At 32.4% G+C, this 26,491-nt stretch overlaps 3 protein-coding genes across 5 annotated transcripts in view; 1 reads left to right on the forward strand and 2 right to left on the reverse strand.

Annotated features, from left to right (window-relative positions):
- LOC139527492 (peroxisomal membrane protein 2-like) overlaps nt 1–14,364 on the reverse strand; it is a 53,417-nt gene extending 39,053 nt beyond the window's left edge. For 2 of the 3 annotated variants that reach the window (XM_071322980.1, XM_071322982.1), the window contains exon 1: nt 14,179–14,362. In XM_071322980.1, the coding sequence (XP_071179081.1) occupies nt 14,179–14,285 (107 nt within the window). In that variant the 5' untranslated portion in view covers nt 14,286–14,362. Of the gene's footprint in view, nt 1–14,178 lie in introns of all 3 variants that reach the window. The other variant, XM_071322979.1, reaches the window with a different exon arrangement.
- Nucleotides 4,161–6,757, reverse strand: LOC139527490 (tripartite motif-containing protein 2-like). Its single transcript, XM_071322977.1, has 2 exons — nt 6,604–6,757; nt 4,161–5,958 (listed from the first exon to the last, which is right to left on the reverse strand). The coding sequence occupies exon 2, from the start codon at nt 5,953–5,955 to the stop codon at nt 4,288–4,290; it is 1,668 nt and encodes a 555-aa protein (XP_071179078.1). The 5' UTR covers nt 5,956–5,958; nt 6,604–6,757; the 3' UTR covers nt 4,161–4,287.
- Nucleotides 14,365–14,374: 10 nt separating the features above from the next.
- Nucleotides 14,375–26,491, forward strand: LOC139527491 (integral membrane protein DGCR2/IDD-like). The gene is made up of 4 exons (XM_071322978.1): nt 14,375–14,593; nt 22,470–22,727; nt 22,954–23,088; nt 24,170–26,491. The coding sequence occupies exons 1-4, from the start codon at nt 14,548–14,550 to the stop codon at nt 25,042–25,044; spliced, it is 1,314 nt and encodes a 437-aa protein (XP_071179079.1). The 5' UTR covers nt 14,375–14,547; the 3' UTR covers nt 25,045–26,491.

Here is a 26,491-nt window from a genome sequence, read left to right on the forward strand (position 1 = left end):
ATGATGGCAATCGTCTTATCCGCCTGAAGAAAGGTACACCTATTGATTACATAGAATAATTTGACGATGTAGTGGGTACGGCAGATGCAAACGCGATAAGTGACGTAAGACGTGGCATTGAAGAGACACGAGACAAGGTGCCCTCGGCACTGCCTCAAAGTTCAGATGAGTTACCTACTATTCCATCACATTTATCCGACCTATATTAACGTCAATCGACTCGTTTCAACCTATTTCATTCCAACCATTAAAACTGAAAGCGTTTAAAGAACAATTACAATAACATGTAACATTATGATATTGATTAACATTTTGAATTTCACTATTTGTTTTTGTATATGCAGCTATATTTGCAACTTATGTGTTATAGAAATACCCAAATTATTTGTTTTATACTTTTGAATTAATTGATAACAAATTCAAGAATATGAAGTCCATTTTTAAAGAATCATTACTTTAATTTCCGAAATTATATAGAATACTTTTAGGACAATCTTGAATTTTATACCGTTTTTCCGCCATATTGAAAATGGCAGCCATCTTGGATTTTTCAGAGTGGGTCCATAGCTGAAATCAAAGGATATATAACCAAGAACTACTATGCAAAGTTTCATGCTTTCCTCATCAAGTGAGCAATTCTGCTCTATATCTGCACCAATCGGCCGGACTATAGTAAGATACTATACAAATCCTTGCAAAAACCCTATATTCACTGGGAAAAGACATCGTCTAGCAGAAAATAAGCAGAAAGAGGTGCAAGTTTAGGACATTAATACTAAAGTTAAAACTTAGTATTGTACGGTAAGACTATATATCCCATATTTTGAAAATTATCACACCAGTCGGAACAAGTAAAAATATTTTCAAATTACAGAAAAGGAAATGAACCACATAAACTAATACTGGTCATAAATTTGCCGCTGCTTGTCAGTCAGTCATAGATGGCACTAAACTATAATACACTTAAATTAATTAACCTTGTTTACGGTTGGAACAACAGTTTAATATTCATAAACAGTTTTTAGACTATAACAAATTAAAAATAAACAAAAATGCATGATGTTTCACGATCATTAATCCATCGCTACATTTTGTATTCTAACGTTGTTTTTTGTTTTGTTTTGTAATGGTGTTTTCTTTCACGTCCACAATTTCGATGTTAAAAATAGAACACAAATCTTTATACAGATACATGACATTGTATAAATATATGGTTTGAAGATTTATACATGGCTTAGTATCCTAATAGTATTGATTCGTATGGTTGTCTCCTCAAAGGAAATATATTGGTAAAAATTAACCGAATAAAAAAAGATGTACCCTAGCTGAAAGTAGCATCTCAAATATAAAATAAAACTGTTCTTAATTCTATTTCACTCATAAAACTTGAAGGTCGAGAACGAGATTATATCGATCATCTCTATATCATACAACTACTATTTACATACATTGTACATTGTACCTACAGAAAAATATGCACAGTGTCACAGACTTTCAGTACCTTAAGTAAAATGTAAATGCCGTAAGTAGTCAGTACTTCAATAAGACAGCAACCAGACAACAACACAAGGCCAAAAGAAATTAAAAAAGGAAAAGACATCTTATGATATGCATTTGTAAGGGGGAAAGGTGGTGGCAGGGGTCCTGATCCCAAAATCCCAGACTTTAAAACATAAAATCCCGAGGTCCTGAATTTATAGAAATTTAAATCACGCCATCCCAAATTTCGAAAAAAGAATAGCCGAACCCTGAAAGTATCAATCCCGAAATCCCGTGCTTAAAAACACCCGATCCCGGAGTCCCGTTAAAGGTCCCCCTTCATTTGTGTAGATGGACTAAATAAGAAAACACAATATTTCCAGTCATGTCTCAGCCTGTGTGCGATTGTTTTTTTTCTTCGTTTTTTTTTGGGGTGGGTGGGGGATGGGGTATTTTTGTAGGCATATTAAACATAAATATGTACATATGTGTTTATGTCATATCTAAACCTCCGTATGTTTGGTTTCCTTGGAAATGTTTTTACACGATGTATTTTCTGGAAAATACACTGTACTACAAAGACCGTGCAATGTCTTGAGAGAAAGCGAAATTCAGAGAGAGAAGCACATTAATTTATTGTCACATATAATTAGATCTCAAAGGGAGTTGCAGAATAACGGATACTGGCGAATTGAACAAAAAATGTTTGCAAAATTATAAAAAATAACAACGGAAAATCAAATAATTATTTAATACAATAGTGTAGACCATGTACAGAATTAAGAAATCATGTAATGATAGAAGAATTTTACAAAATCGTTAATATTTTACAGAATAAGTGATATATTTAAAGATAAAGAACATTTGGGTCCACACTTATAATGGACCCTTTTGCGGAATATAACTATAAAGGGGGACGGACGGACGGAAGGACGGGCGGCCAGACGGAATGACGGGCGGTCAGACGTACAGGGGTAGTTGAGGGGGGAGGGGGGGGGGGGCATAAACAAAAATATAGCTTCAATTACATCTTTTATTGCGTCAACTTGTAGACAGTAACCCCGATGATTTCTATTTTTAAGTTTTTAAAATTTTGCGTTAATGTACTTACAATGTATTTTTGTCTGAACTAGTAATTGTTTTAGATATGTATATTGATAATGAAAATACATGTATCATATTTTTTACAACATATAATTTCTTTTTAAAATGTTCCATAAAAGGGGGTCTAATTGGGGTTTACGGGATACAGAATAATGGGCAAAAATTGAAGAATAAAATGCTAAAAAGAAAAAAAGAAAAAGAGTGTTATGGGGTGCTAAAATATAAAGAATAAAGAATATTGGTAATACAAATGTACTAATAAAAATTAATGATAATTATCCAGACTCTTATGATAAAAAAGAACTATTAATACGAAACATATAATCATCGTGCATAATCAACACGAAGAACGTTGGAAATTATTAGCATGATAACTTGACGTTATGTAATAAAAATAACGACGTCACGAATTTTGATGGTTTTTTTTGCCAAAATGTTGGGTTTGCGTCGCTTCTACAGGGAAAACGAAGTCGGTGACCATATTTTTTTTTAATATCATCTAATTCGTAAGACAAAAAGGAAGAAAATATCAATTTAAAAAAAAATTCTATGGAGCGGTTCACATGATTTATACCGGAAACTGAAAATTGTAGAAGAAAACTATAGATTTCCCCTATATATTCAATGTAATTTAGTACCCTCTCGGACCATTTTAAAAATGGATTTTTCTTGAAAACGAAGTCGGTGACATATACTTTTTTTTTTACATTTTCTGATGTATATTTTCAATATCTAATTGAGTTCTAAATTTTTTAAAAATCTATTGAATAGTTCATTTACTGATCCTTGACCTTAAAAGCAGTGTAAGGTAGATAATTGAAACTCATTTGAATATCTCACCTAAACTGCTTTTAAATTATGTAGATTGGAAATTTGCCAATAACTTAAGTTTAATGAACTTCATTGGAAATTTGCCAATATAAAATGTTAAATTGGAGTTATCTTTCTTTGTCCAGAATGATTGTTCAATTTTTCTCATTTCAGATTTCAGAAATTAAAAAGAAATTTTTTTCAAATAATTTTGTTTTTTGAGAGGATTAAGTATTCAACAGCATAGTGAATTGCTCAAAAGCGAATAATTTTTTTTAAGTTCATGAGACCACATTCATTCTGTGTCAGAAACCTATGCTGTGTCAACTATTTAATCACAATCCAAATTCAGAGCTGTATCCAGCTTGAATGTTGTGTCCATACTAATCTCAACCTTTCAGGGTTCGACCTCTGCGGTCATATAAAGCTTCGCCTGCAGAGCATCTGGTCTAACTTAAACAGGAAACTACATGTGTTAGATACTATTGGTCTTGGCAACTGATTTGATCTGGTGTTATATGGAAATTGAACCCCTTAAATTTTCCATATACCTTGGGTCAACAGAAAACTTTGGAAAACAAAAGGTCCGGATTGGTGAAATTTTTAATCAGAGCCATTGTCCTATATTAGTTATATATAAAGTTGAATTCTTTGATTCACTGATTTTACATCATTCTGGCTAACAAATTGCACCTCATTATTTTAGTAGTATAGATTTTCGAGGTAATGGTGAGATCTTAACACAAGATATGTTCTCAAATAACTGATGACAGACACAACTAAGTTTACTGATTCAGTATGATATTAAATAAATAGAAATAACAAGTTGTTAGTTAAAGTACATGTACAGTGTATCATAGTCAGGTGATATCATTGGACTCCTTCGTGTATATTTTATCCAGAAGATAAATTGAATTTTGTCAAGTATTTGCCAGTGTAGTCACAAATAAAACCTGAAGACTCATTTTGTTTCAAACAAATACATCTAGGATCCTTCAGTCCATCACTAAGTAGTACTTTACTCTCCTTTCCATCTTTTGATATAACTATTATTCTTTGAGATTCCCAGTCTGCTACAATAATGTTATCATAAGTATCAATACAAAATCCTTCTGGTCCTGATAAATCCTGTGTATATTGCCAGATCTGTTTACCTGATTGATCCACACAGTATACTGCATTACCATCACAGTCACTATAGATTACTCTGTCGTTACAGTAAACAAGGTAATACAGGTCGGATTCACACTCAACTTGTATTGACTTCAGTGTATTTCCTTCCAAGTCTATAATACGGATTTCATCTATATTCAAACCTACAACAAGAGAATCATCTGATGATGATAATCCCCAGCATACTTTGTCTAATGAGATAGCTTTGGTTACTGTTTCATTCTCCATATTGAAGATCTTAATGACTCTCTCAATAGGATAAGCTATGGCAATAGTGTTCTGATTGATCTGTGTAACACTCCAGGCTTCACCAGGTAAAGGAAACTGTTTCAGTAGTTTGCCATCAGGAGTAAGTAGGTTAACTTTACCCCACCGTTCCACTATTATAAGTCTTCCATCCATCAGACAAATCATGTTTATTATGTTCTTCCTAATGTTGATCTCTATCTTATTCTCAATATTCATGGTCATGTTGTGTATGTTTGATTGTTCTTGTGATTCTACTTGTGCTTCCCTTCTCACACTTGTTTCTGTATTCAAATCCATATCTGTTTTAACAACGGTTAATTCTCCTAAGGATCCTAACTTTTTTATTATCTTTTCTACTTCATTATTTTCCTCCATTTTGATGGTAAATTCTTTTGCCCTATCGTCTTTTTCCAGATCATCTATGTATCGTTGACATTGATGTACTTGTTGTTCAATCTGATGTACGCCTAGAAATGATTGGAGTTTGGAGGCATGTGGTATGACTGTGTGTAGTTGGTCTTGCATTTTCTTTAAGTTTTTCTGTTTTTCTTCAATTTCAGTGATTAAATCTGTTGCCTTTGATTTTTCTTCATTCAGGATGGTATCTGCCTCATTGCATATCTTCTTCTCTAGGTGGGTTAAATGTTTATCTATTTCATTACGTATTTTCACAATGAATTCTTTAATGCTTTCATATTCTTGTTCTCCTCTTTTAATGTTTTGTGATTTGTCATTTACAATTTTACCTAAGAGTTGTAAGATGGAGTTAATTTCTTTCTCTACAGATTCTTTAGACTTTTCAATCTTGGTTTTCTCCACAACGCTAGCTAAACTTTTTATTTCGGTACACTTTGAATGACTATTGGATATACATTCATCACAGCAAGGCATTAAATGACTGGGACAATACAAGTTGAGTTGTTGACCATGTTTGTCACATTGTGTTTCAATAACTTGGACAGATGGTTTATGACTTTTGATACCAATAATCTTATGATCACGTGTTCCTTTAGATCTTCTGTGATGACCAGAACATGTTGAACACAATCCTTCATCACAGTTGTAACACCAGAAGTCAGCTTTAGTGTTTACTTTTCCTTCTATACAAGGTCCACATGGAATAGGTTTACTGGATGCCATGACCTGGAAATATCCAAGATAAAAGTTATATTGCTTTATTGTCGAGGTCCAAATAGTTAATGGTGAATGGATGGTTATACTTGGCCCGAAATGACAAATGTAAAAAAATTCAAAGGAGAAGACTAACACACTGAGTTATCATGTCTGTTGAACAAGACAATGAATGAAGGCAACTATAATGTACAACAAACTACAGTCACTGAATGACAGGCTCCAGACTTAGGACAGGCAGGCACGTGTTGGATTCTTCAATGTTTGTCGTTAGTTGCTGTATATTGTATTTTTGATTATTAGGGAGCTACCATTTGATTTTTATGGGGGGGCTAGGATGAAAAATTTTGTCCTGCATTTTTTTTTAGCTGTAATCTCTGTCCTGCCTTTTTATTTTTCACTCTGTTTGGTCCTGCCTTTTTTTTTTTTTAGTTTATCCTGACTTTTTTTTACCTAAATTGTCGTCCTGACTTTTTTTTTTTGCAAGTGTCTCATCCTGTCTTTTTTTTTTACTCAAAACTCCTGTCCTGCCTATTTTTTTCAAATTTCATCCTACATTTTTTTTACAATGTATGCAAATTTATAGGTTACACACACATTACTCTGCAATTTATACCTAGTCATTGAATAAAATCAATAATAATTTAAAAAAATTACCTGTTGATGTTATGATGACAAAGGTTCAGTTCTTTTTCACCGTTTCTTCAATGTCAGCCAACCAGGAAGTTATTTTGGACATGTCTATGCCTGATTCAACTAATAAGTAAATATTTAAATGACGGAGAAAATAACTGATCCAAATGATAAAAGTTCAAAATAAATTTTAATCATAAGGTCATAAGTGGGGCATTATTTACATTTTCTGTTTACTATTTCTGATAAATTTTTTTAATCAACTAGATCAATGTCTCACTGCATTAAAAACAAAAATGAAAATATCTGTATAAAAGTTTTGAAAATTGAATAAATGCAAGTCATGTGATATAGGACTAAGGGAGCTACCATTTGATTTTTATGGGGGGGCTAGGATGAAAAATTTTGTCCTGCATTTTTTTTTAGCTGTAATCTCTGTCCTGCCTTTTTATTTTTTACTCTGTTCGGTCCTGCCTTTTTTTTTTTAGTTTATCCTGACTTTTTCTTACCTAAATTGTCGTCCTGACTTTTTTTTTTTCAAGTGTCTCATCCTGCCTTTTTTTTTTTACTCAAAACTCCTGTCCTGCCTATTTTTTTCAAATTTCATCCTAGCCCCCCCATAAAAATCAAATGGTAGCTCCCTAAGTGTGATGTTTCTCTGATTTTAACCTTGTCTATTTTTAGAATCAATGTTTTCTATTCAATAACAATTGTTTCAGTTTAGGAATCATCCTATCAATAAATATTTCAATGAGCCTCACTAATAAAACTAAATAATTTTTGCCCTGCCTGTCACAAAAGTCATAGTAATTTATTTATTTTTTTTTTGCTAGAAAAGGGATTAATATCTGGAGTCAGCATAAACTATTAGTAAATTGTATAAAGCTTAACATTTCAAAATGTAGAAAACCTAGATACTTCATACGTTGTATGCAGATTCCGTATTTTACAAAGATTCTGTCTTTCATTTGTTTATTGTCATTGACCTGATTTTCAAGATTCAGTGACTGCTTGAAATATCAGTTATCAAGGTTAAAGCTTCATGACTAGGTTCATTTAAACAATAGGTAAACAGTCAGGGGACTATACTGAGTGAAATAAGTGATTTTAAAATCACTTGTAACATAAATTGGATTTTTTCCTTTGATGTTTTTATGAAATTATTTGCTTAAAAAGAAGTGGTGAGGGAAAACCATGGTATATATATTATATGCAAATTTATGTTGTACCATACTTTGCTAATTAAATATGCAACTCAACTAAAATCCAAAGGAAAAAAGGCGGAGCTTCAGCCATGGTATAACATATTCATTTTCATATTATTCCACGGCTGAAGCTCCACCTTTTTTTTTTAATGTATCTGCCTCTAAAATATTTAGAAAATCGTAAAACGTACTAAAAGGTCAAGATCTTCATTTATTTTCATTTTATAAGAAAAAGCAATAAATTATGTGTACCACATTTTAAGAAACTTTTTCAAACTATAGGATTGTTACGAATTCCCTTAATTTTGGAAACAATTACTAAATGTTTCTTCTTTCAGTTTTGAAAAAAATAAAATGTAAAACTATCATTTCCTTTGCGAAAATTCAATTAAATTTCGATGTAAAAAGGGGGGTACTTATAGAAAAAGGAATAAATATCAGCTACAAATATCTGTGAAAAAAATATGATTTTTTTTGCAATCAATTAGGGGGACATACACTATCTACGCCCCCTGGATCCGCCACTGTTTAAATACATTGTGTTATCATTAAAATTGTGTTTTAATAAATAATCTTATAAAATAACGGAAGAAAAACATTTTTCAATCAGATGAAATTCTGTAAAATATACTATTAATATTAATTTGTATGATACATTGAAAACAAACAAAGAAAAACAATTCTTACCGTCATTAATAGAATAATCATTTAATCCTTGTCGCTGGAATCCGACATTTTTGTTTACTTCAGTCGGATGACATTATGAACATGATGAAATATTACCTGCTCATACAATCATAATCATACACGGGGCGCAAAACTAAAAAAAATCGGGAAAATCCGACATTTTCTTTACTTTCTGCAAATTCAGGGGTTCAATCAATTATGTACATGAAATACACAGACGATCATACACGAAGCGCAAAAGTGACTTGCACGAGCTTCCATTTCATAGGATAAAACTGTAACATGATCAATTTCTAATATTAGTTGAAGGTCTTGAAGCTGTCAATCATTTTATTTATATTACAAATTTTATATACCATGTGTCTTACTCATTAACATATTTAAACAAACTCCTCCTTCAGATTCGTTTGTTTAAATATGTCAACTCGTAAAAACCATGGTATACAATATAGTACTTATTCGAGTAGCAAATTTGAAGTTATGTCACAAATTGACTTTTTTTGTGATTTTGTAGTTTTACCAAAATTTTGAACATATAGGTTTAAATAATATCTTTTCATTAATAAAATTGAAAAAAAAATGAACTTTTTGCTTCTTTCATGTAGCAAGGTTTATGCCTTTGATGTTAACATTTATCTGCAAATTATATTTTAGTTGAAAAAATGCTATAATAATGGCTTAACATAATGAATTGATACTTTCTTCACAGATTTTTCCAAGCAGTGGGAGTATTTTTCCTGTAAAGTTCAAGGTTTCATCTTTCAGATTATGTAATAAAATTCTATTGTTCCTGATAAAATTTTTACTGTTAGAGGGTGTTGAAATTAGTGGGGGTTATTAAAATAATGATACTTAAATAAGTGATTTTTTTAAGGAAATTGAGGTATGATACTTAAACAAGTGATTTTAATGTCATTATCCTAGATTCAGTACAAGGTCATCACCTGACATGACCTGGTCATCCTAGACAACACAGATAATTAGTCCCTGGATCATTAGTATTCTATATTTAAAGCTATAATAAATTTAAATCACTTCTTCTAGTGATTAATTTGTACAACTGAAATAGGTGATTATTAAAGAAAGACAATTATTACTTCAAATCTTTATGGAAATAATGTTACTTAAGTCAGTGATTTAGAAAATCACTCTGACATTTAAGTAAGTCCCCTGACTGGTAAACTATATTTGTGTTTGGATTGATTTGATATTGAAAGACATGTGTAATAATTTATGGTAATTGAAAAGGGTCTAATTGCTTCTTCAGGAGGACATCCAGCCATTTTTAAAAGAGGAAAGGGTGGGTTCCAACTCCATTTAAATGCATTGCTGGTAAAAAAAGGGGGGTTACAACCCTCAGGAACCAATCCCCACACTGGATCCAACACTGATTTGGTAAGATGACACCATACCTTGTGTATACAACAAAATGTTATAAAGTGTAAATCTCTGTCTTGCAGGTTTCATGTGACCTTGATCTATTTTTCACGGTTTACGGTTCAATTTACATTGTTATTTTTTTCATTTTTTTCAGTGTATCTGGGAGATTATAGGCAATTGGGTATATGGAACTATTTAGAGTTATACATGTCTGTCTGGCAGAAAACTTATGACCTTGATTTCATTTTCAATGCTCAATCGTTTTTTTTTTTTTTTTGGTTTTGTTATATGTTTCCAAGTACATTAATCAATAGGTCAACTATATTTGTTGCATGAAATGTTTGTAAGGTATGTCTGTATGGCAGGTTTCATTTGACCTTCACCTCCTCATTATTATCGATATTTGCAACTTTTTGATTCTGGTCAATTATTTCTTGCTTAACAATATTTGACTTATTAAAGTCGTATTTTGTCTTGCATTAAAGGGAGACAAATCCTAAAACTTACAAATTTAGACCTCTATGAGTCAAAAGCAAATTCAGACTTATTTATATCTGAGCTCTGACTGATGAATGCAAGTTTTCTTTGCTTTCAAACTATTTCTGTTTGAACTCATCCTGGTTTTCTTACTACAACTGAAAACTTTATGTTACATATATACCATGTATTCTATTGGTATTAGTGATATATAGAAAATTGAACTCCCTAAAATTTGAACCTGAGTCCATTTCCCAACCAGGCCAGGGGTCAAATGTGGAAAACAATAGGACCTGAGTGGTGTTAATTTTAATCAACACAATTGTCCTACATTATTCTTATTTAACATTGAATCCTTTGATTCTCTGTCAAAAGCAGATTCAGACTTATTTATGTCTGAGCTCTGACTGTATACCTTTTGATCATATTCAATCAACCATACTCACTGTGCTTAAACGGCTGTGGGTAACTTAAGTTACCCACAGCCCAAGATGGCGGACTCTAAACTCGTTGATATTTAATTCATACAAAATGTACCTTTTGCGACGTTTTTCATGCAGAATGTAAATATTTATAGGATTATTGAATAAAGAAATGACTAACAATTACCATAAATTTGTTAATATAGAGTTCACTAAAGCGCAAGGTCAACTTTAAAAAATGCATAAGATGTCCGTAACTTTATTTTTAGATGTGGGTAACTTTTGATTTAAAATTTTAAAAATTATAATTTCAACAATTAGAAGACAATTAACGTCATATTTGTAACCTTCGTGAACTACTCATTCACCACCAAATGCAGGGCCGTAACTACCTATGAGGCAGGGGAGGCAACTGCCTCGCCTGAATTTTCTACACCAAATGTTTTTTTTTAAGTAATAAAATGATATATTGACAATATGTCATGTGTGTACACGAAGAACTTGAATTTATATCATAAACAACACAAGTTTACAGTTTTACCATAGTTTTAACAGTGTTATCATGATATGTGATATATGTCATTTTCCGGACTTTTGATCGATAATGAAACGTTTCAGCAAGGACGTATAACGTAAGTAAGTTCCCTTTGTATTGTGAATCTTTTATGATATCGGAAATTCGTTACCGGCTGCTGTTGGAATATTTTTTTAACGTCTTCCGATCGTACGAGAACAACAATATCCTTATGGTCAATGCCTCAGTAGTTTAACACTCCCATTCGTTGTAGCAGGGACTTTCTATACTAAGTATATACTAGTATAGAAATATTATCTGGTTGTAGTTATATAGATGTCTGTTCAGCTTTCAACAATATTGAAATTCAAGGTCCTCGATAAAAAGAATATCTTACGTTCTATGATCTTGCTTTATATGGTTTTTTTTAACTTACCAGTTTGATTTCTAACAAAATAATCTTTAAATACAGATAATAATTGTTTGCATATAAATTGCTTCCAGGATCCAGCAATACTGATGGAAATCGAAGGAAAACGGGTCATTTTTAGCCACTGATTTTATTGAGAGAAAACCAAACTTTGAAAATCCGCGGTCACGATGTATTTAATGTTAATAATTATAGTCTAAAGTACGGCCTTCAGGAAGGAGCCTTCGCACACCCCAAACAGCAACCTAAGCTTGTTTTTGCATAAAACTTGCTTCAAGTTTCAAGCAATACTGATGTTTCCTAAAGTAAGGAAAAGGGTCATTTTACCCATTTTACTGAGAGAGAAAAATCGGCGGGGGGGGGGGGGGGGGGGTGCATCCCCCTACCCCTTATCTTGAGGGCCTCAGTAGGCGGCCTCCAAACCCCTGCCTCCCCTGAATTCAAACCCTAGTTACGGCCCTGAAATGTGATTTTATTAACGCATCATACTTACACCACAGAAGTTTTATGTGGGTTTGTGGTACTCCATCCTGGTTATGGTTTGAACTTTTATTTACTGATGTGCGTCTTATCAATCTTTTTCCATAATCTTTAATGTTTTGAGTTTAATTATATGTTTGCGGTTTACCTTCACCTCTGTTTCTTTCATTGTGTATTTTGATGAATACTCTTTGACGCGGCTCGGTATTTATACATCCCACCAGTTAGTTATAGTGTTATGATTTTTTGAATATGTTTCCTAGTATGTTTTTTTTCTCTCTTTGTATGTTATCAGGGGTTGTTAGACTATTAAATTACCCTGTTGTCCTACGTAGTTATTTATATTTTTATATACTATGTCGAATTGTTACACTATGTTGACTGCTCTTTTCCTTTTATTGTCACCATGGTCACTGACTTTTACCTATTGTGTCTTTTAGTTTTATTCAGTTTAATGAGATTTAATGCAACTTGCATACAAATGAAATATGCAGCTAGCTGTAAAACTAGGTTTATTCATTTATACAAAATGTCCTTTTTTAAAGTTTTCCCAGGGTGGCCAGGGTGCTGCAATATCACCGTGCGCAACGTCCCAGTGTGTCCAGATTGACACCCCTTTTATTTTACTGTCAATGCTGATGGGATTTGTTTTTGTGGGGATGAGAGAAAAGTGTTTTTGGCTTTTTCAAAAAGACGGGAAAAGTTTGTGCACTTAAGTCTCGTATAGTCAATCCACTGCATGCCTGGGCAATTTGGGACCAGGGTTCCCCTCCAAAATCCCGGATTCACGCTACCCTTGTCGTTGCTGGCAGATAATCAGTAAGTGTATACATGCTACATGTATGTGTAAAAAATACTTGTGTAGTCTACTTGTTCAAAAATAAAAACGAACAATGATGTTTCAACAGTTTATCTGCTATGATCGGAAACAACCCTCCGAACTAGGCGATTCGGGTACCCCAACATTATACAAAATGAGACCCGAGTTTTGCGGATTTATCGTGATTTTTTTCATATTTTTACCAATTTTGTCTTCCATCGATACAATGAATTATATCATACTAGACATCTACTTCGTTTTGTGAATATGTATTCGATGCAATCTCTATCATCAGTTTAAACATTACATCCGTGTATGTCAATTCTTTGAAAGTTACGAACATCTCTATTGGTATGATGAAAAAAGTTACGGACAAGTTGTTTTGAAGTTACGGACAGCCTAAGTGTTTTTTAAAATCGTGCTGTGATCGTTTATTTTGTAGAATTTAATCACCTTTCAAGTTTAGGGGTTCCCTAAACGATTAATACAAATTTTAAATTCAGTTGTTTAATTGATGCATTCGTGGTATTATTATTCTATAGAAGAAAAGTATCTAACCGACGCAAGGCAGCTCCATCTTGGGCTGTGGGTAACTTAAGTTACCCACAGCCGTTTAAGCACAGTGATACTGAAATAAGTTTTGATTCATTTATTTGTGCACCATGACCAAGACGGTAATTCCAGACAGAAAACATACATGTATCCTTGATAATGAAAAATACACTCAACATAATAGTTTAATACCGTTATTTAAATATTTGTGGAAAAAAAGTAACATGATTCCTCAATTTATTTATCGTCTAAAAGTAAAAGAAAGTGCACATTTTATCGCCACACACCAATAAATTACCATTAATGTTATTTGGCAAGATTTCTTACCGTTATTTGTTATGAAAGTACCCCATTTAGGCATTTATACCTCCCTCATAGTCATACATGTCATATATATACTTGATGTCATGTGGGCCTGTAACATAATTTTTTTAACTCCAAATAAAACCTCATCATTTGCTCCTCCGTATTTAAACACAACACAAGTCACATGATAACAACTGCATACAATTTTCCAAGCAATAATTATCAAATATAGGACTAAATGTTATGCACCAGCCCAGGCTTGTATACATTGTCCAATAAAAAAGCAATATAAAAAGTGAATTAGTGGGCGTTTCTTCGTCATTTACCTTGTGATGGCTTTTGTAAGTACTGGTCTTGACTGCAACAATCCAAGGTAAGCTTTGAGAGCCTTTTCAAAGGCATTTTCGTTAGACTTATCCTTGCTCAAACTCATTTTTCAAAGTTGACAATGTGGGACGTTGTTTTGAACTTTCAACTGGGCGCAGACATCTTGGGTCTCGCGTTTTATCGTGCACCTGCGAGACTACAATTTTTCATCATGGAAGATCGAAATTGATCACTATTGTTAAGAAAACTGTTTTTATCCCTTTATATATTATGTTTTAATGGTTTTAGATGTTCTCTGTGTATAAAATGTAAAAGACTTAGTGAGACTGATGTATCTTCCGTTTTTGTAAAGCAGATTTTGACACACAATGAAAATCATCAGTTATGCAGTTTTGTTTTGGTTGTCACTTTTGGGTAAATATGTCATCCAACGTCTACTTAAACTTATGTAATCTTTATCTACGCACCTTCTTGTTATTGATCTTATATGTTATGGTCGGATCTTTAGTTGTTGATCACAATACTCAGGAACATATATATTAGATAGATATCCCAGCAATACTGGTAGACAAATTTTCTGCCAGTATTGTAACTTTAAAAAAAACCCAGCAATACTGGTACATGTACATTATATAGTCCAAATAGTTATGACATCTTGAAAGGCCAGTGTTCCAGCTAGCATGAAATGGAAGGGTGCCGCGCCCCGCCCCTGAAATTGTGCGCCCCTCTGCCTTTTTTAAGCGCCCCTCAGTCATTCCCAAAAAATGGGTACAATTCGAATGTAGACACTGTTAAAAAATAAATTTCAACTGAGCAGAGAGAGAGTGTTGTTTTCTTCTGTGTCTATATCTAATCTGTCATTTTTTTTAATTTTTACTTACACCATTTTAGTTGTTTTCTAGTTTTAGCATTTTTTGTAAGACAAGGTAAGTATGAACGTATCGGAGGTTAGTGTTGTATAAAGTCATCTTAAAAATTGCATTAGAGAAAAACACAAGATTTAAATCCAGGCTCATGTGAAATGGGTTACATTTACCACCATAGCAAACTGATTTATACATATTATTCTGTATATATTGAAAGCAAATACCAAATTTAAGGTCTGAATTAATATAGTGTTTAAAAAATAATTCAAATAAGTAGTTTTCACAACTTATTTAGTAATAAATTTAAACTAATGAAATGTTATGCTGTATAATATTTTAGTTTCATAATACAGCTTTCCAGGAAAAACCCTATGATTTATGTTTTGAATCACTTGCATGTATTTTTTATGCTTGTATTAATCCCCACCCCCATCTTTGTTACGGAGGTTGATATCAAACCAGTATCTGAATGCTGATACATAGTAACACTTAACTCTTTAATGCTAGCTTTTCTAAACAATTTATTGACATTACAAACTAAAAAACTGTTTTCTATCAAGTTATATGTTTCTTTTAGTCAAATGGACTTGTTCTTGTCAAAATCTCCGTAACGATTTATGAACTTTCACTCAAAAATATGTTTTACCTAAACCGAATACTGTTCAACTTAATTTTATTAGCTCTATACAGATAATGTCATCTTCCTTCACACCATAATGTATGTATTATACTCAACTATGAAGTTTTGGAGTCAAAATAGTTTCATTTCGAAAATTTCTATCCTCCGTAACGACATTTATAACCTCCATAACGGACAATTCCAGTTCTTACCAACAGCAAACATATAAATGAATGTAAATATTGGAATTAAATGACAAACAAGACAACAGAATTAAACATTTTTCTTAGTAAATCGTTATCTAAAAAGAGTAAAGTCCTGTTAGAGAAAAAAACTTTTTTTCCTTAAATTTCTATCCTCCGTAACGTAAATCAATGATGTCGTCTATGATTGACATCACCTTTTGATTTTTATTAGTGATAATTGATGAACTGATTTGGTATCTATAACAATGTACAAGAATTTCAATTGGTATGATCGTGTTTACATGCATCTTTAGATTTTTTTTATTTGCATAACCTCCGTTACATTGATGAGTCCTAAATAATCTTGAAAATGTTTGCCATAAACCGCTGTTAAAGTTATGATTGTCGTCGTAATTACACAAGTTGTGTTGTAGACTATTTTAAATCTAAGAAAATGGCTGATATAACGTTTATTAAACGTTATAATGTTGCTCACATAATAGGGAAAAAACAAGTTAACCTACCTTTCTCAAAACAACATTTTTTTTCTCAAAATCTGTATTTTGTTTGTCTGTTTTCTTTATAATAAATGATGTCTGCTACAAAAATGACTTTCGGCAGTGTCGGCAGCCGCTGATACTGATAAAAAAGTCTGACAACTTAACTGTAAATAACTGCGTCACAGAGGTTATTTAAACGGAGGTTAGTTTTATTTACATTATACATGGAAATATGTAACAATATTGTTGAGTTGCTTTCTCAAAACTGATTATTGAGAAGCTTTATGGGTGCTTTCAATGAAATAATCATCATTTTGATTTGTTCTTGGTTAGTGCGTTCCAAAATACGCGTTACGTAGGTTGGATTCTTATATGCGACAATCGAAAAAAAGAGAAAGAGAAGATTTTTTTTTATTTTTCGTTTCATTGCAATAAAAGTTAAAGGCAGGATTTTAAAATTTGATGTATCAACTTTGCTTAAAGTCACATTGGGCATGATTTCCAATCATATAAATATGTTTTGACTGTACCTAAAGATACGTTACGGTAGGTTATACGTTTATCGGCGACATTGGTTTAATGGGTAAATCAAAGTGTATATTATAACTTTTGATTCTAAAATATTTTTGTGGATAAAAATCAATATAGTGTCAAATAAAAAAAGCAAATCTAATCATGATTTAGATGAAATAAAGTATTTTAATTCACACCGATATTTGGAGTTTTTCTTGGCGACATTCGGAATTCGTGTGATTTCCGTATATTGAATAGAAAATCACACAAATATATTTACGATATACATCACAAAAGAATATAATTTTATTTTAGTATACATATTAATCACTTAGAACACAAAAAAGATTATCTGTGACATATGTTAAGCTGGCATTTTGTGGTTATTTGCCGGCGACACTGAAATTTTGTAAGTGTACCCATTTTTAGGGAATGACTGCCCTGCGCCCCTCTGTGCCCTTTTGAAAAAAAGTTTAAAAAACGATCTTTTTTCTTCATATCATCGCCATTTTGTTGAGTTCTTTATACACACACTTCATTAAGACAACAGATTAAAATTGTTGACACTTGTTACCTGTATATAATCACCTATTTGATTAGAGTCAATTACTTAATCAGGTGAAATTTACGACCCTGTCTAATCCCTTTGCTCTGAAGCACCAAACATCGAAGTTAAATGAATTGATTATTTTAACACCTGACGATGCAAAATAGAATTTATAAATAAATGTGAACGGTGTTCATTTCTATTGTATTTGTTATTTATAAAATAACGTTCATTTAAAAAGAATCATTCCAATAGGTCAACACGCAAAATGCCGACGAAAAAAAGAAAAATTGACCAACTCGGAAATGACAAGAAGAAAATATCAAAGACTTGCTAGTCTATTACATTTTTTTTCAAGAATAATCATGATAATGACCATCAAAAGTAAAAAAAATAATTTAATTCTTTACCTTTATGAAAAATCAAGAAGAAGAAAGGTTTCTATCAAATATCGCAATTGTTCTTCTATTGTAAATTCCGCCGATTACGGAGCACTCAAAAGTCCGATTTTTATATCGTTTTTTCTTAAATTGAAATCCGTTTTGCTAACTTTAATATTGATATTATTAAATACGCTCATGATCAACATGAAGTAAATGGAGATGCTTGTTGAATTGATAATAAACTTACAAATTTGAATCAATTTATTATTGTGCCGATTACGGTTCTCTCGAATGTCCGTGCCTGTGCCTGTGATTGAAATCCGTTTTGACAAACTTATTGATTTTATTAGATACGCTCAACATGAAATATACGGAGATGCTTGTTGAATTGAACAGACAACAGTGAAACAATGTATGGTTATACAGAGATAGAAGCTCTGGCAAATACATTTGACATGGACCCTGAAACTCTCCTTATTCAATAACAGGCTTCTTCAAAAAGAAAAAGAGAAGATTTGTCATTGTTGTTTAATATTTATTTGCATTTGAACTCTTCTTTGAAAAATCTGTAGTTCTGAAAGAGAAATGAATATAGTAATGTCTGTTATTGCTATCAGTTTGATTTTAACTTATACAGTTCTATCTTAATGATTTTTAAACTTGTATATAATAGCTATTTAACTTAGCTACATGCTTGCTAAAAATATGTCTTTATGTGGTAATATTAAGTATTTGATTTTTTTCAGTGAGAACGCGCTAAAGTGCCCTTTTTAAAAACGCGCCCCTTTATTTTCAAATCCTAGCTGGAACACTGAAGGCTATTAAAACTTTTTTCTTTGACAGCTTACTTCGCAGTTCGAAGTAAGGCGTCAAAGAAAAAAATTATAATAGCCTTTCAAGACGTCATAATTATTTGGACTAGGTACATAATACTGATATACCATACATCCATATACATTTGTACATGTATATATAATCATGATAATGTAGTTGTAGTGTTGACTATACTTTAAGGTGTATAATTATGAATAGTGGTATCATCCAGATTTTCATGCTTCAACCCTAATCCAAATGGGTATCGTAAAACAAGTCAAAATCCCTATTTTCTGAAAATATACCTGAGAAATTATTGGTTACTGATTTATAGTTTTTTCTGATCAATTTCTACAAATTTTAATTTTTGGTGGAAGAAGACCAAGTCTTCTGAAGGCCTATGTGCCGACTTTCAAATCATTGAACCTCTGTATGCCGCATTCGTTTCTGTGTGTTACAATTTCATAACAACTCTGATTCCTGACACTGATTTTTACACATGATTAAGCATCTGAATCATTTACTTTGTAAACTAGGATCGATCCGGATTGAAAAACAATCACTATCGTAAATATGTACCCTTTTATTTATGTAAATTATTAGATTTCATCTCATCTACATGAAAGTTATTTGTTTACTTGTAACAGGATGTTTTTACTGTAGATATTTGTAGTACACATGCATGAATTTGGTATAGGGACAACTCGCCCTGTTTACATGTTCGCCCAGTCCCTTCAAATTCTGTGTTTCTCATGATCAATTAGTTAGCCAATCAAAAACGTTTTCTCTGAAGATTATTCTAACATGCTAGATTTTGAACTAGTGTTGTTTTCATCTAGTTGTATAATCGTGAACATGGCATGTGAATTTTCCTCTGCAATCAGGTTCTTACACAGCTTAAGGATAAAAGCATGGCTGATTGACAAAATTCAATGATGCAGTACTACATGTACCATAAACATGATAAACAATGATAAAGATAATAAATAGTGGTTTTTTTCACTAGTTTATTGACATAATACTTGTTGTAACATATTTTATTTTTGTATTCAATTAAATCATTTAAAGGACAATGTTCTATTCTTTTTTCACAAAGACCAACAAACAGGTTGCAACCTCCAGTGGGTTGTAATGTTCTACCAATGAGGGTTACCCCTCATTTGGAGTGTTGTTCCCTGAACCTGTTTTAAAGGTCCATCTTTGTGCAAAATTGGAATTTCAACAAGTATCTAATATTCTTACACAAGAAAATAAACCATGGTCTGCTACAATGTAGCTACATGTACATGTTCATCTTTTCTACCGATTTAATAACTAGTATCATCCAAACAGACTTAAATAAAAGGGATGTTAGTTCATCATACAAATATGTCACTTTTTCTAGACAATCCAGATCGTGCAAAATACCTAGCTAAAAATTGTAACCTTTAAAATTGCTGTCGTGCACTAAAAACCCCCATGGGAACTTTCAAGAGCCGTATGTAACAAGTCTTACTATTTTTATGCCCTATTAAATTTATGGGCATTACCCGGCCACGTCCACTTGTATTTTTTGTCTATCTGATGAGTTAAGCCTTTTTCAACTGTTTTTTATAGTTCGTTCTTATGTTGTACTGTTATACCACTGTCCCAGGTTAGGGGGAGGGTTGGGATCCCGCTAACATGTTTAACCCCGCCACATTATTTATGTATGTGCCTGTCCCAAGTCAGGAGCCTGAAATTCAGTGGTTGTCGTTTGTTTATGTGTTACATATTTGTTTTTCGTTCATTTTTTTTTTTTTACATTAATAAGACCGTTAGTTTTCTCGTTTGAATTGTTTTACATTGTCTTATCGGGGCCTTTTATAGCTGACTATGCAGTATGGGCTTTGCTCATTGTTGAAGGCCGTACAGTGACCTATAGTTGTTAATGTTTTTGGTCTTTTGTGGATAGTTGTCTCATTGGCAATCATACCACATTCTTTTTTATATTATGTTTTCTGGTTTGTCTGTCTGTTCTGCTTCAGGTTAAAGTTTATGGTCGAGGTAGTTTTTGATGAAGTTGAAATCCAATCAACTTGAAACTTAGTACACATGTGTTCCTAATGATATGATCTTTCTACTGTAATTTTACTGCCAAATTAAAGATTTTACCTATTTTTCACAGTCCGCTAAACATAGAAAATGATTGTACGGATGGGAAATCCATGTACTTATGACACATTATTGTTTGAAGAAAAAAAAATATGTTATAACGATAATGGAACAAAGCAGGCTGGGTTAGTGGGGCTGCTTTTATGGTAATTCAAGTTACCTTTTATTCACCTTCTTCCACCTCAGAGCTATCAGCTCTTTGATTATCAATTATCAATTTGAAATGTTTACCGTAGTTTCATAACGAAATCGTAATTAACTGAAAGACAAAAACTGTAATGAACTCACTAGAAAACAGTGTTGATCTTGAAATCCATCAAAATTTTTGACGTGTTTCTATCCAGTTCAAGGTGATTTAAAATCGAGTCTATTTTTAATTCACTTCTACTGTGTACAAGCCTCCGCAGCTAAGAGCACCTCAGAACTCAAAGTAAGATGACTCAAATTTTATCCATTTCCTCATAATACTGATTAACGAACTCAAAATCTGTCTTCATCCTTTGAACTTCATGAACTTTATTAGGACATTACAGTTTAGGTCTTTCGATTCATCATGGTCATGGTGCAAAGATAAGAAGGTCTTTGGAGGGGGAAAGGGAGGGGGAGGTATTTCACTTTGTATTCTTTATTTTTTAAGGCCATTTTTCTCAATGTTCTCTATTCTTAACTTATTTTGCTAATTAATAAGTATCATGCAAATAAAAGAAATCAACCATCAGTATATCAAAAGAGAAAAGAAAAGATATGAGAGTAAAAAAAAGAGTACTGAGCATTGCACAGGAACGCCTTAATTGTAACCCTTTAATTCAGGCTTAAAATCTGGTCGCACACTAAATCCCCAATGGAGATTTTCAAAAGTTGGCAGGTTGCTTATTACAAGTTAAAAAAGGAATATAAACCTGAGACTTATATGCAAAGTTGAATATTCCAAAACAACATATTAGACAGTTATGTAAATTAAGAATTTCTAACCACAATTCACACATCGAAAAATGCAGATATATATAGATACATTGTTTTTAACTCCTGCAATTTTTAAAGTACATGTATTTGTACCTTCAACATGTTTAACGAAAATGACTGGGTCCAATTTTGCTGTATTTTGTAACCAGTGAAATATGATAATTGAGATAGACAATAGAATGCCCATCATATCAATCAAACTTTTCCTTTTTACTTTTAAAGTGTTTTAATGCCCCTGCTGTAGTTGACAGTTTTACCATTTTCTGTCTGTTACAACCGTATACATGTCCAAAAATTGGTTCCTGTTCTCTAATTTTTTCCCTCAACCAAATATTATAAAACTTGAACACAATGCTTATTACTGCTAGACACAGATTAATGTTGAATTTGGTTGGTGTCATTTATACCTTTCTAGAGTTATGCCCCTTTATTGAATTGAAAAAAAATCTTTTTTTTTTTTGTTTCCATTCTCAAACTGGAAGTTTGCCTCAGGCAAATGTTATGTGACATTTATGTTTGATTTAATCATTAAAGTATGTAACAAACCTAAATGTATTTTATCACATGACCATGTTGACATACATGACATACTATCATGTTAATTAAAGTATGTAACAAACCTAAATGTATTTTATCACATGACCATGTTGACATACATGACATACTATCATGTTAATCAGAGTATGGAACAAAACCTGAATGTATTTTACCATGTTGACATACATGTACTATCACATGACTATAAAGCTTCTTTTTTTTTTTTTTTAGTGAAATCAGATGGTCAGCTGACATGTAAAGATTATGAAGGAAAAGCCATTGAACATGGAGAAGAATTCATGCCAGACCCCACTGATCGATGTAAGACCTGTACCTGTAATCGGGGGTTTCCTACCATGTGTAGACTGGTGTCCTGTTCACCTCCATCCTGTCCTAACTGGTACCAGGATAAAACAGAATGTTGTAAATTTACCTGTCTAGAGACAGCTCCAACAGACCCACCTGCTGACAATAGTACAGACAACACAGGTATTATATTTTGACAACATGAGAGTTGAGAATAATATGGCGATAGTTAGACTACACTAGGATTAAGACTTGTAGCCAGTACAGTGGCATCGTTCCTGGTTTTAGCATTAGTACTTTTTTTATTTTAGTTACATCAGCTGATAGTTTGACTACACTAGGATTAAGACTTGTAGCCAGTACAGTGACATCGTTCCTGGTTTTAGCATTTATTACTTTTTTATTTTAGTTACATCAGCTGATAGTTTGACTACACTAGGATTGAGACTTGTAGCCAGTACAGTGACATCGTTCCTGGTTTTAGCCTTATTACTATTTGCTGTACATCAGTTGAGGAGGAAGAGATTGATCTTAGCCATGAGAAGTAAGAACATACTATAAAGGGAGATCTAACGTAAATTTGTCTTAGACAGGAATTTAATTATAAGTCAATGAAATTAACCACAAAATACACTGTTTACAAAATGTCTCAAATTTTAACTAACCTGAGTCTGAGAATATAGTCCTGTACTTATTTCATAGTTAGTAGTCGGCAAAAACTTTAAATGAAAAAACAATGATGTTTAATTGGAAGATACTAAAAATGTTTTTTATGTAGAAAATGGTGCATTAAACCTGGTTTTATAGCTAGCTAAACCTCTCACTTGAATGTTCGTTACAAAAACCAATCAATCAATACAAAGAAAGAAAAAAATAAAGTCCAGTGTTCTCTCCAGTATTTTCAAACAACCATTTCCCTAAGATTATAAATCACCTTATTAATAGAACATTGTCATACTTACATTTGACTGTGCAATGAAAGGCATGACATATAGCATAAATTCATAAGTATATTTTCAGATAATGAAAGGAGTAGGGGCATTAAGGCTTGGTTTTGATAACTATTTCCAAATTGGCACATAATGTTTTGAAATGCATAGGGTCAAGAAATTTAAACGAAAAACATACATTTGACATAAAGATTTTTATCTGATGACATCACAATTACCAGACTACGTCGTAATATGTACTGTTTTCATAAAAACAATGAAAAATACAGAATTTATGCAGATTTCTATCTTTATTTCCCTTGTGAAAACATTGTGTGCAGTCAAGATACAACAAATTAATTTGACAAAAGCTTTTTTGACATAATCTCACCTTTTATAAAGTTGTTTCTTGGGTGTGCTCATACTTTTCCAATCTAAAATGAACTTCAAATTTTGTGAAAAACAAGGAAAATCAAGAAAATTTACAAAATATGCAAATTTAGTCATGATTTGTTGCCATGGTCACTTGTTCAATGTGAAATTTAATTTTATTTTCTGCATACCTTGTACCTAAGTCAAGTTTTCAGTAATTTAAGAATGTGTATGATAACTTTTTAATTTGCAGTAATATTTGGACCAAATAAGGGCCTTTTTAACCCTACTCTTTTGTGATATTTGATAACTTTGTGTTTACAGGATACAGTGATAACAGGAGGAGACATGATACAGATATGTATACACCAGATTATTTTGGCATGGCGTGTCCACCATATGAAGAACCCCCACCACCATACTCTCCACCGAAACCACCTGATGACACACATCCAGATGATGCCCCACCCCCTTATGAGAGCGTAGATTCTAATCACAATGTCAGCTCTCGGGTTTTTCCAGAGCCGTCTGTTATTCGTGCTACTAGTCCTCGAGATGAAAGGAATCAAAATAGCTCAGAACGCTCTGTGTTCCACACTGCCAGTCCAGTGAGGAACAACAGTTGTAATAGGTCAAGTGACGTAAATAGGCAATCATCAACCAGAACTCTGCTATCGAACTGTCAGTCATCACCTGACACATTACCTGCATGGAATAGTTTCACACATCCAAGGGGAGGTAACCTTCCTTCTAATAATAGGCATTTAGAAAGGTGCATATCTGATAGCTCAGACATTGAATCTGACCGAGCATCTACAGACTTTGGTCTGACCTCAGATTCTGAAGCTCATTATAGTAGGTGTGGTCCACGAGAAAACATAGACTTACGTCATGTAAGATTGTCTAAATTGCTTAGTCCTAATGGATCTGTTGCAAAAGAAAATGGTGCTTATTCAGATCTTCCAGGTCGTGGCACCGTTTCTGGCAATCTTGAGAGTGATGCACAGTATCCAGACCACAACTTAAGTCATGCACATTGTAATACTTTACCTTCTGTTCATAATGATGTTCCCATGAAAGGGAATTCAGGATCTGGTGATAAGGTAATAAACAATAAAGAAACTGAGAATCCATCGTGGAGTCAATCATTAGCCGATAGTAATGACGAAACAGAAGGACAACACTGTAGTGTTGTATGAATTTATGATCATTTTATGATTATGACATATTTTAAAAACATGGTGTTTATATTGATGAGTCAACAATTGCATTTATATGTGATGTGAATAATTGTGATAAAAGTAGGAAGGCATTGTAAGTGTTTACATGGATAGTTGCAATTTACCCTTTTAAAATATTTTACTGAATTAATAAAATCACTTTCATTAGGTGACTTGGTCAACCAAATCCCTTTATAAGTTATTAGGTCAACAAAACCACCTGTTCTAGTAAGTCAACTGTGATATTCAGTTGCATTAGCATATATTTTGGCACATCACTAAAATTCAAATAAATGATTTGTTCCTCAGTTAAATGGTTAAGGTTCATTAACTTAAACTGTACAACAGATTACATATTAAGGCTATTGATGGGGTCATTTTAAGGGGAACTACTTTTTACTATCAAAAAGACATATCTCTCTATGAAGAGTTCATTTATTTCCAAGATATCCTGGTTTAGGTAATATAAAAGTAGATTCCCCACATATATTTCTGTTTTTAATCTTTTACACCAGTGAAAACATTTTATTTTGTTTTACATATTTGTCATCCCAAATCTTTTAAAGCTAATTAGACAGTATGAGTTTTGCTCATTTTTAAAGGTTATATGATGGGTGACGTGTTATTATTTAATCTTTGTATTTGGGTTGATTGTAGCTTCACAACTACTCAGTTTTATATCAGATGATAATATTGCACTGTGATAGAATTATGTGAATTAATTTGTAAATATGATGACATTGTGTTGTAACAAAGATTTTACCTTGTATATGTGCCATAATAAACTGTATGAGGGTTTTACCGAACAAATGTCACTTCACTTTATAAAGCATGAGTTGTCAATTTTATTTGTTTCTTTAGTTGTTGTATTATGTGCAGTCTTCACGATAAACTGCAAAATCTACAGGCCCGGAGCTCAATTTTTGAAAATTTTTAGTCAGATTCTGTTGGCCTGAAGATATGATTTTTACAGGCCCAAGACCAATTTTACCAGCCTAGGCTGCCTGGGCTGCCACTCAGCGTGAAGACTGTATGTGTTCTTTATTTTGTCAGTAAATGTAGATTTTTGTTTTAGCTTGTAAATTTATAAATGAATAGAGTAAGAATTTTCATTTATATATTGTTATGACACTTACATCTGTGTATGATGAAATTATAAATTAAATTAATTAAAATGAAATAGTACATGTATTTGAAAAGTGGCAATATTGAATTGATGTTTGCCACTCTTCAAATGCAATACTGTTTTTCCTATTCTAATACCATATTTGTAAATATTAAATAAATAAAATGTTAAATATTCTGAAAACCTCAACATTTTTGTTGATTACATGTCAAGGGTAGAAATCATCCAATCAGAAATAGTATTACATGTCACATGACATAGACATCATAGATATTCTCATTATGTTATGAAACATACATT

This window comes from Mytilus edulis, chromosome 6 (genome assembly GCF_963676685.1).
Source record: "Mytilus edulis chromosome 6, xbMytEdul2.2, whole genome shotgun sequence".
NCBI lineage: Eukaryota > Metazoa > Mollusca > Bivalvia > Mytilida > Mytilidae > Mytilus > Mytilus edulis.

What these genes read in the sequence shown, in the direction of transcription:
- LOC139527491 (XM_071322978.1), top strand. Translation starts at nt 14,548, where the DNA reads ATGAAAATCATCAGTTATGCAGTTTTGTTTTGGTTGTCACTTTTGG. An exon ending in CAATAGTACAGACAACACAG is followed by an intron (nt 22,728 to 22,953) that starts GTATTATATTTT and finishes TTTTTATTTTAG; the next exon opens with TTACATCAGCTGATAGTTTG. An exon ending in ATTGATCTTAGCCATGAGAA is followed by an intron (nt 23,089 to 24,169) that starts GTAAGAACATAC and finishes TTGTGTTTACAG; the next exon opens with GATACAGTGATAACAGGAGG.
- LOC139527490 (XM_071322977.1), bottom strand. Translation starts at nt 5,955, where the DNA reads ATGGCATCCAGTAAACCTATTCCATGTGGACCTTGTATAGAAGGAAAA.